Source organism: Aphelocoma coerulescens, assembly GCF_041296385.1.
Source record: "Aphelocoma coerulescens isolate FSJ_1873_10779 chromosome W unlocalized genomic scaffold, UR_Acoe_1.0 ChrW_unloc_scaf_1, whole genome shotgun sequence".
NCBI lineage: Eukaryota > Metazoa > Chordata > Aves > Passeriformes > Corvidae > Aphelocoma > Aphelocoma coerulescens.
This window is the reverse complement of record NW_027184080.1, coordinates 10,117,462-10,132,719: the sequence shown is the minus strand read 5'-3', so window position 1 is coordinate 10,132,719 and position 15,258 is coordinate 10,117,462. Positions and strand designations below refer to the sequence as shown.

Genomic DNA, 15,258 nt, shown 5'->3' with positions numbered 1-15,258 from the left:
CAAAGGGATATTCCATACCATATGACATCTGTTCAGATATAAAAGCTAAGAAAAGGAGGAAGGAGGGGAGGCATTTGATATTTACAATGTTTGCCTTCCGGAGCAACCACTACACGTGCTGAAGCTCTGCTTCCTGGGAGGAGGCCATAGATCCCTTGCTGATGAGAAGTAGAGAATAAAATCTTTGGGGGTTTTTTCCATTGTTTGCGCATGTGCAACCTTGCTTTTTTTTTAGTAAACTGCCTTTATCTTGACCCATGAGGTTTTTTTCCCATATTATTTTCTCCCCCCCATCCAGCTGAGGAGGGGAGTGATAGAGTAGCTTGGTGGGCAACTGACATCCAGCCAAGGTCAACCTACCACAGCGAGTTAGTCTAAACAGCTGTGGCCAAAAGTCTAGTCCTGCCATCCTACCAACTCCCAGTCATGTGAAGGAACCCCCACTTCCTTCCTCTACCCCATGCATCCAGAAGCATTCAGGGCTGATGCTACTACTGGATTGGGGAAATGAGTGTGTCTCTTCCCCTCCTTGCACTCCCATTACAATTAGTTTTCAGTTGACTGTTTTCTCCTAGAAGAACATAATTTTTGCTTTTTCAGACACTCAGATAACTATATGGCTTTACAGTTAAATAGCACAAAACCATACTAGTATCTTAATATCACAGAATAAGTTTTAGTTTCTACAGTTGATGATGTATAGATTATCCTCTGCAATTCACTTGTGTCCATTTGGATGCAGTGCATTCTTTCTTCTACAGTACTGACTGTATATTGAATAAAGCTGTTATATTTCACAGAATATAGGTAAACAAGTCTAAACCATCAAGAAGTAAGCACATATGTAGAGATGCTTTAAGCATGCTAAACAGTAAGGGAGGGCTCTGCATGATTCTTCAAGTCATTTCAGTATTACTCATATATCTCATTACTATCCATCAAGAAAATACAACTATCCCACTTTTTTCACAGTCATTTACCAAATGTCAGACCAATGTTCCATAGCTTTTAAGCCCAAACACTTTTGGATAAAGGCATTAATCCAAACCTCACAAGATGCTGTTGGCAAAACACCAGAACCTCTTTACTTACATTGGCATTTGTTGCTTCAGAGAGAACTGCCCAGTGACTCTAAACATCCATGGCACTGCCTTTTCACTTTCTTTGTTCTAATATGTAAATTGTGAGAACATAGCAAATGGGAGCCCATGGCTTTAACATGCTGTAGTTCTTGGCATCATGTATTCTCAGTGGTAACATTTGAAATAGGTCTCTAAACTCATGCCTAAACCTTTTATTTAAGCATTTCTGTTTGTCTATTTATATAGGGATATTTGTAGGAGCAGAATTTGGTGGAAATTAAGGGACTATTTGAAAATTTCTAATGTCAGAAGGCTAAGCTCAGCATGAACAGGAGAAGGGGTAGGGAGAAGGGAATTACTATGGGCTTCCACCTGACCAATGCATGACCCATATTTCCTGTGTCACATGTGTGATCTCTGTGTCCAGGTCATGACCCTCCTTGGGTCCAGCTTTACTTGCAGTCTTTGCCATACAAGCCAATTTTTTCCTTCCTCTATTAACAGCATTGCCTAAATCTTTTATTATTATTGTTTTTCTTGTTGTTGTAGGTAGAACTAGTTCAGATTGTCATTGATGGAGTCAACTATCTAGTTGACTGTGAGAAGAAACTGGAAAGAGGTCAAGACATTAAAGTACCACCACCGTTACCTCAGTTTGGCAGGAAGTGATCTTGCAGCTGATAGCTGTTAATGATAAAAAATATGGCTGCCATTTTGACAGAAAGGCACCTCTGTATATCTCTATATAAATACCTTGTTTAATAAAACACTGCCTGATACTCAACATCTCTCTAGATGACTGGTTACACTGACAGAAAATAGTCTTAGTCCAGCTTTAGTAGGACAACCACTTTGTAGGGACTGCTTCCCTTTCCCCTTTGTCTTCTCAGCAACCTTTACTTAGGCTTTGAACCTTTCTTTCTTGGCTGATGATAAGGAAAGTATTACTTGAATAATGCAAAAGGCACGAATACATAACTCCAGCTTGTATGTACACTTATGGCCATATTTATGCAGACTTCTGAGCATCTGAGTTTTATTCACAGAAGCACTTCTCTTGAGTGCCTGTCCAGAGTACAAAAACCTCTCAGCCTGAAAGGCGGGTGCTTGCAAAGTGCTCATTACTTTTTCAGCATTCAACACCATGTTCAAAAGTTAACTACAGCAAGTAGCTGCAAATGCCTTCAGTATCTAAAGTCCACCACTTGACCTGTCATCTGGAACCCATTGGTGTCTCTGTATGGGAGATGTCTCTTCTCTGTCCAGGACTGGTTTGCAGACGAACTTCTTTACCATGTCATCCCAAACCCTCAGACTTTCTTAGCCCTGGTGGAGAGTTCACCAGTTCACCAGGTCGCTTTCAGGTGTTTTCCTCAGGTACCACCTCTGGCCTTAGACTGCAGCAAGCTGAACCAAAAATCAGAAGTAACAAATATCAGTTTGCTGATATTCTGTATCCAACAGAAACCTGCCCAGCATGACCTCTTCCAGCCTTTTCCTGCAGCTTTTTGGTCCCCAGTAATAGGGACCAGGCTCCAGCATTAGTCACCCAAGTGCCCAGGATATACTGGGATACAGTACCCTGAGTAAAATCTTCTCAGTGCTCACCACTGTTCCATGTGGTGAGCAGCTTGGAAAAATAGCAGACAGTTTAGAGTCCCTTTGCTAATCTTTGGCATATGTAATATATTCAGTGTTTCACAGTAACCTTTCAAAACATCAGTTTTTATCAGAAGAAAAAAATCAAAACATGCTCTGGTGAATGTGCTGTCTGTTGCTGTTGAGCTGGGAGTAGTATCTGTAAGGCTATGTAGAAGAGAAAGGTATCCGCTCGTGTATTGGATTTGCATGGCAAGGTTTTGGTAGTGGGGGGAGCTACAGGGATGGCTTCTGTAAGATGTCAGAAACTTCCCCCATGTCTGACAGTCAGTTGCAGCCAGCTTCAAGACAGACTTGCCACTGGCCAAAGCCGAGCCAATCAGCACTGGTGGTAGCACCCCTGTGATAACATTTAAGAAGGGGAAAAAGGTTCTGTGCAACATCAGCCAGAAGAGATGAGTGAGAATATGTGACAGAAACAACTCTGCAGATACCAAGATCAGTGAAGAAAGAGGGGGAGGAGGTGCTCCAGGCTCCCCCATTCCCTGTCCCCATATACTGCTTAGAGGGAGGAGGTAGAGAATTCAGGAATGAAATTGAGCTCAGGAAGAAAAGGGGGGGGGAGGTGTTTTAAGATTTTTAAAAAATTTATATCTTATTATCCTACTCTGGCCTTTGATTGGCAATAAATTTAAATTAATTTCCCTAAGTCAAGTCTGTTTCGCCTCTTATGGTAATTGCTGAGTGATCTTCCTGTCCTTATCTCGACCCACAAGCTTTTTATCATATTTTTTTTCTCCCCCTGTCCATTTGAGGAAGGGGAGTGATAGAATGGCTTGGTGGGCACCTGGTGTCCAGACAAGGTCAATCCACCACAGGTCCCTTAAGGGTATCTAGTCAAGGATCTTTTTAATGAAAAAGGGGATAAAAAGAAAGGAGGGAAGCAAGGAAAAACACATAGAAGATACAAACCTGACCAACAGACAATAAGTGAAGCAATAGCAAGAACCAAACCTGGTAAGTTACACTAACTGATAAGGATATGAGGAAGGTGAGAATACTTATTTCAGTAAGATTATCTGATCAAGAACCTTGTCAAAATGGGATAAGGAAAAGGGTGAGGCAACAAGCAAAACATCCAGACCTGACAAACAAACAAGTGGCCGTGACTGAAGGAAAGTCTGGGGACTGAGACTGAGCTGTACAGGTGGGTTCTTGACTTCAGGGACATCCGAGCAGCAGCCCCCAGCCTCGTCAGGACCTGGAAGCTCTTGGCAGCCAACCAGGTGAGGAGGGAGCAGTGCCCGGAGCAACCAAGGGAGATTTAAATGGTTCCAAGGAGCTCAGCACGTCAGTGAGGGCGTGGCGTGGCAGTTCACATGGTAGGGCGAGGAGGTAGAGCTCCTCTCTGACCATCTCTGAGCAGCCAATAGAGGCAGCAAACAGACTCAGCAGCTGATAAGGAAGAGCAAAGAGATCCTTTTAGCCCCAGTCTTGTTAGCATACTAGTTCAAGCTTCCTCAGTTATGGTGTTGACATGCAGTAAAGCTCAATCTCATGTAGCTGCAGGAGTCACTGAACCAGCCATGTCAGAATCCTCCAGCCAGCCAGACTTGCTAATGGTAGATGCAGCTCTCCAGGTCACAGATTTCCAGGACTGCCTGATGCCTCTTTGTGAGGCTGGAGCTGACAAACAGTCCTTTTGCAGAAGGTGTGCTGTGGTTGAGGAGCTGTGTAGCCAGGTGTCTTGGTTTAAAGGACAGGTGTCTGCCAAGGAAGGCGGGAACCTCCCTTGGAATAGAAAATATGACCCCCTTCCCTCCAAATTATTATAACTTTGAAATTACAGGGCTTTCAGGCAAAGATATGGGAAAAGGAATAACAGTTCTTTACTAGAATATATATATATATATATATATATAAACAAGGCAAACAAACAACAACAACAACGGCAACAACAACAAACAAAACCAGAAACCCACCAACAGCCTTCTTTTGGCTGTCAAGCACTTTTCCCTTTGGTGTAGTTATGGTCACAGCCAACAGGGGCGCTGTTGGTTCCCAGCTGGGCAGAGCAGGTGCAATGATTCCCCCGTGGCTGCAGGGGGCGCTGTGGCATGAGCTCAGCCACCTCTCTCTATGCAGTAATGGTGGGTGAGCCGGCGGGAGAGATAGAAAAGGGGCTTCCTTTACAAACCCCCAGGGGCAGCCAGACTCAGTGCCCCTCCAGATGGTGAAATGGGCTGTAGCAGGAACCTCGGAGTAGCAGGCTGGAACAGCAGAGGCGGTGTGCCAGTTTGGCCAAATTTAGAAATATATCCTCTGAGAGAAGGCAGGTTACAACCACCCCTCCCCCACCGGGTTCGGGAAAAAATAAACTTTTTCCTCGAAGGAAAGTAAAAGAGATAAAAACTATTTATTTAACAAACACACAGGAAAAGGATAATAATGCTAAATAATAAAATCTTTCGCTGTGGAGAAAAACCTGGGAAAGTGTTAGAGTCCTCCCTTTGGTCTCCCTCCTCCTCGGAGCTGGGGCTTGGCCCAGGGCCAGGCCCTCTGTGCTTGGTGGAAAGTCCTCCCGATGTGTTCTGATATTGAAGCAGTCCAGCAGAAAAAGGGAAAAAATCCAAAATTCCAGAAAATCAAGTTCAACTCTCAGTGTCTCTCCGGAGAAAAAGCTGGCTGGAAAACAAAACTGCTTCCTCTCGCTCCTGACACTGCTGTTAGAAGCCAGAGGAGTCTGTATCTCTGTGTCCTCAAAACATGAAAACAAAGCTGCAAAACTGCTTTGAAGAAGTTTTGCTCAGTTTTTCCTTCCCCCTCTCAGGCTCAGTTTAAAGGCATAGAAAGGCATATATACTAATTTCTGGGCATGGGCAGTGATATGGGATACAACATAAAGTCACCCCAAGACAGGCGGGCACACCTGGGGGTGGCAAACAAAATGTAGCTGAAACTCCAGGGCTATGCCAGAAGCCGCGGGGTGGCCGGATGTAGGCTTAAAGTGTAGCAAGAAGCCCTGAAGCAGTGGCAGAGAACAGCAGGGCTCGGCAGGGAATCACTCCCCTGGATAGCTCACCAGCGATGGCTGGTTCCAGGGGTTGGGCTGTGCAGAGTGAGTGGACCTGGCGGGGAGGGGGGGGTGCGGCAGGCTCCCAGCGCAGCATGCACTGGCTCTGGGCTCCCACGCAAGTAAAGCCAGGGGTGGGAGAGTGGGGGTAGTGACCATTTCTGGACACAAAACAAACAAAAAAATGAATATGGGATAGAAACCATTCCCAAGACACCAGGTGAAGGAGCTACAGGAAGAAGTGGACAGGCTATGTAATATTCAAGCGAATGAGCAGGAGATAGACTGATTATTTTCAGAGATGCTAGTCTCAAGACTCTCAGGAGTCTCAAACCTCCATTGTAGTGAAGAAGCAGGTCGACTCAGAACCCTGCAGGGTAATTAGGGAACTGTTAGTCAAGGGTGTGTTAAAGATGAAGGCTGGAAGCAGGCCACTGCACATACCAGAAGGAAGATTCCTCCTTCTCAGATTATGACAAGTAGGACTGGTACCTTCTGCAACAGGTATGAAGCTCTGGAACTACTGAGGTGGGCAAAGGTCCTTCTGGGATAGTGGGGCCTCCTAAAACAACACTACCTGTACCCTGCATCAAGACCTCCTCTGTTAAGAAGAATAGTTGTAATAGGAGACTCCCTTCTAAGAGGAACAGAGGGCCCAATATGCAGACCGAACCCAACTCACAGGGAAGTCTGCTGTCTCCCAGGGGCATGGATAAGGGACATTACTGGAAAACTCTCCAGTCTAGTAAGGCCCTCTAATTACTATCCACTATTGGTTGTTCAAACTGGCAGTGATGAAATAACAAAGAGAAGTCCAAGGGCAATCAAAAGAGACTTCAAGGCCTTGGGACAATTGGTAGAAGGATCAGGAGCACAGGTAGTGATTTCCTTGATTCTTCCAGTAACAAGGAATAATATTGATAGGAATAGGCAGATCCATCAGGTCTATACATGGCTCTGAGGTTGGTGCTCTGAATTTTAGGTTTGTTGACCATGGGAGGATCTACTAAACACCTGGTCTACTGTCACCTGACAGTATACACCTATCTCAGAGGGGAAAAAGAGTTCTAGCACAGGAGCTAGCAGGGCTCATTGACAGAGCTTTAAACTAGCTTGGAAGGGGGAAAGGGACAATACCAGGCTGGCCAGTGATGAGCAGTGGAATGATGTGCCAAAACTTGAGGAAACAACTACTAATGGGATCCTTCAATGTGCTTCACAAGGTGTTTGCTACAATGAACCACACTTGAAATGTTTCTATACCAGCAGATGCAGCATGAGGAACAAACAAGAGGAGCTCAAAGCTTTGGCCCAGTCCCAGAGATTTGACATCATTGGTATAAGTGAAACCAAGTGGGATGAGTCCTGTGACTGGAGTGCCCTGTTGGATGGTTACAGGATCTTCAGGAGGGATAGGCAGGGCAGAAGAGGCAGAGGGGTGACACTGTATGTAATAGAAGGGTTAGAATGTATGGAGCCCACAGTTGGCAGTGGCACAGTTGAGAGCCTCTGGATAAGAATCAAGGGGCAAAGAAATAATGCAGATGTCATCGTGAGAGTCTACTATAGACCTCCTAGCCAGAACGATGATGCCGACAAATTCTTTTAAGAACTCTGTTGGTTTCGGCAACCAATGGGGAACCAAACTCCTGTCGGCAAGGGAGGGACAATAAATGAGAGATGATGAGTTAAAAGAACAATTTACTAAAGACACAAAGCAATGGAATGAGACACGTACAATTAAAAGAAAATTGTACAGAGGAGGGAACTGTTATAACCAACAAAAAGCAAGGTGTTACGTAGCCCCCCTGGAACAGACAGAATGGCTCCTGCTTCCCGGTCAGCCCATGTGGTCCTCCTAGAACAAAGACATGAGGGCTGCTGCCCCCGGACAGTTCTTTGTGGTCCAGGAGAACAAAGACAAGGTGCCGTAGAGGGTGTCCCAGCTCAACCTTCCCTCCCCTCCCTCACATGCCACCCCCACCCCGCCGTCTGGGAGCAACGGAAAAACAAACGGGGACAACAAAACCTGGAGAGCTAGTTCGTTCGACTCGGGGGTTGCACTGCTGAAATGCTGGTTCCTACAATGACAGCGCAGGAGCACAGGCTCTCTTTCTCTGCGGCGTGGATGCAGAAAGCGGTAGACTGCGGTGCGGCAGGGGGCAGGCGCCTTTTCTCTCCCCCCCACCTCCCTGTCTATCTCAGCGGCGGCGCGGGTATTTCCGAAGCAGCACCCGATTGCGAAATACAGCTTCGCAGGCTATAGCTTTGGGACCTGCTCGAGGTGACTCCCTCGGGAACCCAGAGAAAACAAATAAGGTCCTCTGCGTTTCCGTTCTCTGTTTAAAGGGGCACAGCACCACACCCCTTCTGCGAAAGGGGTAAAACAACAAAAAAAAAATTGCTTCCGGTGTCAGTCTACTGTTCGGAAAAATTCACTACGCCAGAGGTTTATGTCCAAAAGGAGACAGAGGAGTCCTGCAACTTTATTCGAATAAAGGGAAGGAGTCCACTGGGCATACCCCGTGGGGTCTCTCTCGAGGTTTCAGAGGACGCAGCCTCCTTTTAAACTCCTGGCCGCATGTTGGCCTCTTCCTTTCCCCATTGGCTGAGGTACTAGGAAGGTACAGCCTTCCTGAACGGCCTACCACATAATCCCCCGCCTTGAACCTATCATTTTCCTCCAAAGTTCGGAAACTCAGGCTTGTGCCAACGCATTTGTCTATTTCAGGAGTCAAGCTGTCTGGGTTCTGTAACAAACCTGCTGCTTGAAGTGAGTTAAGACCCATTTCAAAGATGTTAACACCCATACCCTCACCAATCAAACTGTTTGTAAAGACATTGGCAACGAACCTTTCCTATCACTAACCTGCTGGAAACTGCCCCCTTCCGGGCCACCTTCCCCCCCCCCCTTGCTCATGGTTATGGCGTAAAAAATGGTATTGAATAAATGTCGGGAGAGGCGCGGGAGACACGCACCATGATTTCATGATCAGCTAGTCTCAACTTTATTGTCTTCTCATCTCATACTTATACAGCACTTAAACAGCTCATACATATTGCAAAAGCTGAGCTCATGATTGGTCATCTTCTCTCGTGGGAACAACACGCCTTTCCACATTCCAGTCTGCTCCTTCTGCGGGGCTGGCTGGTTTGTATCCTGTTACATATCCTGCTGATAAGAAACCGCTTTTCCTAAGATAAACTGACCTTGCATTCCGCAAGGCTCTATCTTATCATGTCCTCTACTGCGCAACCATTCCTCAGATAAGCTCTCCACACTTCCCCCGTTTTCTTTATGCGCTATCATGCTCAGAGTTGTTGTTTTTAGCAGTACACTTTTGATACAAGTTAGAGCGCAACTGAACAGGGCTAATCCTACTAAAACCATGATCAATAAGAGAAACAATGTTTTCACCGTGCTTCTTACCCAACCACCCAATCCCAGTTCACTGACCAGCCCATCTAGGCCAAAGAAACCTGTATCTTCCTTAATTTTTTGAGAGTGATTTATAAGCTGTTGAATCTCTGTATGAATAGAGCGAGAATGATCATTTAGATCCATGCAGCATAGTCCCTCAAATTCTTCACACCCGTGTCCATGAGCTAACAACAGAAAATCAATAGCAGCTCTATTTTGTAATACAGCATGTTGGACTGTGCTTAAATCATCTGCAAGCGCGGACAGTACTCTACTTGTTCCATTTGCTTGCTTCACTACCCAGCAGCTTAATCTCTCTATATTGCGATGAGCCCGAGCTGCTGCCCCTCCGGGCAAAAATAATGATGAAAAAATTACCTCCCACTTGTTCCACAAGGTCAATTCATCATCACAATTTGATTGGAGGGTTTGGGATAGATTTCTGCGCCATCTGGTGGGGTGGATTCTATTTGGGTGGTGCTGTGGAAGGGCTAAAATAAGCTGTCCGATTGTACACGGACCGCCAACGGGCAAGGTAGGGATGCCGGACCAAGCACGATTTCCGCAAATTAGAAAATATCCAGGGGGCAGCCTTCTGGGTAAGACTGTGCCAGGTGCAGGTTTTTCCTGTGTCCTACCAGTGTGGTTGCACCACGATTTTTCCCATTCTGAACTGTTCCCTATGGGAGACAACCAAGTAGGAGTAGATACATTTTTCCAGCAGTTGGTATGCGTGCCCTCAGAGCAGGGTGAATTTCTGCTATCTATATAAAAGCAAATAGTGGCGTTTAAAGAATCAATCAATTCAATCTCTTGCGGCTCAGGCCCAAATGGGAGGCGGTCATCCCAAATGTCATACTGCTCGAAACTTTCAGTGATGTTATTGCCAGTAATTCGGCCTGACTGGAACCCTGTATCATTGGCGGCTGACCTGAAATGGAGCCAAGTTGTATTTGTTAGGGGTACTCCTATTAGGCACGTAAGAAAAGGAGTACTTGGGGTAGCTAAGCTGGCACAGAACGTAGTTGTATTTAATTCGTGTGCCAAAGATACCCAAACATTTTGCCTTGGATCGAATAGCTTAGGAGGGTAACTGTGCCTGAGGGCCAAAGTGCCTGGGACGCTTAGAAGACCCAATACGGCGAGTATACCGGCGGCACACATTGTCCCAGTCACGGGGTTTAACCTGCCACAGCTCTGGGACATCAAGGCCTGTCTTGCGACGGGCTTCTAGGATAGCGGAACGTTTGTTAGCTAGTATTTTCTCCGCAATATGCTTTAATTCCCACCGCAATTCTCTTAGGTGGAGGTCTTCAATATTTTCTCGTAACGCTAAACTCTGATCTAGAGGTACTCCCGTTAGTTTACCAAGATCTTCCTGAGCTGATGCTCGATTCCACTGAGACTCACAATTGAGGCACCATAACTCTGTGGACACTTGTCGCTGAAAGATCCACCACTGTAAATTACAACCTCCGCAATGAATTCTAACCCAAGCTAAATGGCAACGACTATAACAAACAATGCATGAGCGTTGGCAATGTGGCAAAAAGTCCGCGTATAATCGGGGAATGAGGGACTCTTCAATTTCCCGTTCAGAGTCTACTAGAAATTTAGTATGGAATTCCTCTTCGGTGTTATGTAGCACTTGTGAGACCACCTGTTGGAGTCGTCTTTTCTTCCTCTGTCGCGGACTGTCCCTGCGTATAAGCTGGCTTAGTCCATTTGGCAGGGATCCACTGCGGTCCTGTCGGGGTAGAAACACAAACATAACCTCTGCCCCAGTACAAAACTTTGGCTGGATCCTGCCATAATCCTGACTGGGGGTCTTTATATCTGACCCACACTTCTGGTTGCGGATTAGAAGGTGGGGTAAAATGGATTATGGCAGGAGGAGACTGTCTATCTCCAAAAATGCAAAGATGATTTAGAACAAATAAGCATTTCAGTAGCTTGTCTTGGGTATTAGGAGTGTCAGGATATTTTTCTAGATATTGTTTTAATGTACCGTGTGCTCTTTCCACAATTGCTTGACCCGTGGGGGAGTGAGGAATTCCCCTTTTGTGGATAATATTCCATTGGGTCATATATCTGGCTATCCGCGTACTGCAATAGGCGGGCCCATTGTCTGTTTTAACTGTTATAGGGACTCCCATAATAGCAATACAGCTATTCATGTGGCGTTCAACATGTTTGGCTGTTTCTCCTGCTTGAGCAGTTGCCCACATAAAATGACTATAGGTGTCTATAGTAACATGAACATATTTTAGCCGTCCAAAGCTAGCGACATGAGTGACATCCATTTGCCAAATTTCGTTAGCCTTTAGGCCCCTGGGGTTAACACCTGCTCCCAAACCTAGCCCCTTATTGTGGAAACTGCACACGGGACACGCTTTAACTATGGCTTTTGCCTCTTCGATTGGGATACCGAATTCCCTTGACAAGCCTTTGGAATTCTGATGAAAAATAGCATGGCTTTCTCGCGCCATTGTTTGTTTCGGGAGAATGTTTTGGGCAAGCGAGACAAGTTTATCTGCTCTTTCGTTTCCTTCACCCAGGCCTTCATTCCACATGTGGCTGCGAATATGGAGAATGGAATAGGGGTGTGACCATTCTCTTAGGGCGCGTTTTAGTTGCAGAAAGAGTTCATAAAGCCTTTTGTTTTGTACTTCCTTAATGACTGCATCCTCAATTCTTGAGGCGACGCCCACTACATACAGCGAGTCCGAAACTACGTTTAAGGGTCCTGTGAGGTGGGTTACTGCCCAAACGACTGCAAGTAATTCTAAGGTTTGCAGGGCATCATCTGACGAGGTGTTTATTAAATGCTGACGCCATTGCTGGTCTTGTTTCCATACGACGGCTGCTTTCCTTGTCTTTCTTCCGGCGTCTGTGAATGCAGTAATGGCATTGTGGATAGGCTTATCTTCTCGCAAGGGTTTTGAAATCCAGTTCCATGCTCCTATCCACTGTAATGCCTTGGGAAACAGGGGACCGGTCTGAATTTTGGCTCCTGAGGACAACAGGGCTTCCGTGAGTAATGAAGAATTTAGCAAGTACCAGTCCAAGGCAGGTTTTTCCATTGGGAGATTGATGCACTCAGGTTCTTGTCCTCCAATTTCCAAAATGCGCAAATGTCCTTTCTTAATTAAATTAGCCAAATTTTCAAGTTTTGTGGTAATAGTTTTTCGTTGCTGCAACTGTGGTGATATCCATTCTAAAACGGCCAGCTCCCCCGTTTTCTTTAGCTGCGTAATTGCGCCGAGGAGGTGAGTTTCAGAATTCCAAATAGTAAGAGAGAGGGGGATGTCTGGATTAAGACGCGAAACAAAACCGTCTGTGATACAGGTGGTGATTTGTTGTAGAGCTTCTTGCTGCTGCGGCGTTAGGTGTACCGGTGCGCATGGGTCTGATCCTTTTAGTAAGGGACGGAGCTGATCTAAAAGAACATTGGGGATTCCTACTATTGGCTTCAACCACTGCAGATCACCTAACAGTTTTTGAGCGTCATTTAAAGTGGTGATTGAGGCTTGGATATGTAGTTTTTGAGGCTTCACTCTTTGATTGGTGATGACCCATCCTAAATACTTCCACGGGGAGGATATTTGAATTTTGTTAGCAGCTATTACTAAAGACCATTCTTGAAGAGAGGAGGTAATAAGCTGAATTTCTGTTTGGTCAAAAGGCTCTTTCTGCGCAAACAAAATATCATCCATATAATGATAAATGATGGTCTGAGGTAACTTTTGTCGCAGTGGCTGCAATGCTGCATCGACATACAATTGACATATGGTGGGAGAGTTGCGCATTCCCTGCGGCAATACGGTCCACTCAAAACTTTTGTCTGGTTCACCACGATTAAGAGCAGGCAATGAAAAGGCAAATCGCTTCGTATCATCTGGATGTAGTGGAATTGTGAAAAAGCAATCTTTCAAGTCGATAATAAGAAGAGGCCAATCTTGTGGCAACATTGCTGGATTAGGGAGTCCTGGCTGCAGCGCTCCCATAGGCTCCATACGAGCATTGACAGTTCGAAGGTCTTGTAGCAGACGAAACGTGCCATTCTTCTTTTGGATGACAAAAATTGGGGTGTTCCATGGGCTTGTCGACGGCTTAAGATGTCCTTGTTGAAGCTGCTCATTGACTAGAGTGTGTGCTTGAAGCAGATTTTCCCACTTTAAAGGCCATTGCTTAACCACTACAGGGTTATTGTCAGTCCATCTTAGTGGCAGCGGGAAATTCCAAGCAACGGCCCTTAGCAGAAATGGCGATCATCGGTAAGCACAAAACTCATTTGGGCCAATACATCTCTTCCGATGAGGCAGTCAACTGTGGGGGGTAGAGGGGCGATAGAAAAAGTTGCGGTAGTTTTCTTGCCCTCAATTTCTACAGTTATCAGCGGAGATTTGTGTGCTAGTTTCATTCCTCCGACACCAGTGATGGCTGTCATTGCTGGCAGAAGAGGCCAATGTGAGGGCCATGTGTTCACATCGACAATGCTGGAGTCTGCCCCTGTGTCTAGGAGGCTCTGTAACGTGATTGTTTCTCCTTTATAGGTTAGGGCACACGGCTTCCGTGGACGGCTATTAAGATCGATGGTGAGCAAGGTTAGTTCCCCAGTTGAGCCGCAGCCTGTATGAGCATTTGGTTGAGCCTGCAAGGGTTGCATGCCTTGTGTGGCTTGAGGCAAAGGTACAAATTGAGCTAGTCTTTGGCCTTTGGGAATTCTTACAGGTGGATGAACAGTATAAGCCAGTATGAAGATATCACCCTGTGAGTCAGCGTCCACCACGCCTGGTTGAACGAATAGTCCTAGGGCAGTGGCAGATGATCGGCCAAGAATCAAGCTTCCTACTGGTGTACCATTGAGGCAAATGGGTCCTGTGAGTCCTGTAGGGATGTTATGGATTTCAGACGTCAGGAGATCACAGTCTACTGAGGCTGCCAAGTCCAGACCGATGCTGCCACCTGTTGCTGGCTGGAGGCAGGGCAAGGGTTTGCAGCTGCTACTTGTGTCCCTGCGCGGCTGCTGGACGCGCTGCTCCGGGAGTTTCCCTGCTTCTTGTTACGGCAGGCATTCGAGTTATGCGGGTTGGATTGGCATTTGTTGCACCAAACTCCGGATGCTGAGCACTCCCGACGAATGTGGCCCGACTGGCCACATCGATAGCATCTCATTCTGTTTCCCCCTTGAGGCAACCGGGGGCGCGTGGCTGCTGCTTGGAGGGGAGCAAGGGCTGCCATTACCTGCGTCTGAGCACTAGCTGCTTGTTCCTTCAATCCCTCCCCCAGCTTCTCTAATGCGTGGACTAAGAAGGCTTGAGCACCTGTGGGCAAGGTTGCAGCTTTATCTAGTAATGCCTGAGTGGTCCAATCACCAGGTATAGAGGTAATCAAAGACCTGGTGGTAGGGTTGCTATTTTGCAAAATGCACTGTCTTAAAATGGCATCTTGCATATGGTCGGGTGTCCCTGCCCTAGAGATAGCATCCATAACCTTATCAACAAAGGAGCTTAACGATTCATCACGACCCTGCTTGATGCTCATATATAGGGGGGTCCCTCCCGATGTCCTGACTTTATCCATTGCTCTCTTAGCTACTGCCATAGCCTCCCTAAGTTTATGCGGCCCTAGTCCAGCTTGAGCTTCAACTCTGAGATACGGGCCCTGTCCCATAAGCTTGTCTACAGTAAGGCCTGTTAAGGGGTCCCCTTGGGGTCTGGGGAGATTAGCGCTATGTGCCGCTTCCTCTCTCCACCTTGCCTCAAAAAGCAATCTCTGAGAAGGGGTGTAAATGAGTTTCGTGATGGCCAGGATGTCGACAGGCAGAAGAATGTGGGCATTAAAAAGATAATCTAACATTTGCTTAGCTGGTTCACTAGACACCCCAAAGCTACCAACTGTTGCTCTCAGCTGGGACAGGAGTTTCCAGTCGAGATGGGCAAACTGCGCATTCTGGCCCCCTTGCGCATTAGTAGTGAAAACGACAGGGAAAGCCATCGCTTCTTGTGCAGCCGCCAGGAGCTCGGAATCTCCCCTTTCCATGCCGTCTCGGGCAAGAGCCTGCCACAACTCTCTCCTCC

General features: G+C 46.4%; 1 protein-coding gene across 3 annotated transcripts in view; it reads left to right on the top strand.

Annotated features, from left to right (window-relative positions):
- The window catches only part of LOC138102699 (creatine kinase S-type, mitochondrial), a 125,520-nt gene that overhangs the window by 79,543 nt on the left and 30,719 nt on the right, over nucleotides 1-15,258 (top strand). The window contains exon 10 of one of the 3 annotated variants that reach the window (XM_069000437.1): nucleotides 1,632-1,853. The exons of the other annotated variants lie outside the window; for them this stretch is intronic. Coding sequence (XP_068856538.1) covers nucleotides 1,632-1,751 — 120 coding nt within the window. The 3' untranslated portion in view covers nucleotides 1,752-1,853. Of the gene's footprint in view, nucleotides 1-1,631; nucleotides 1,854-15,258 lie in introns of those variants that run through there. 3 annotated transcript variants of the gene reach the window in all.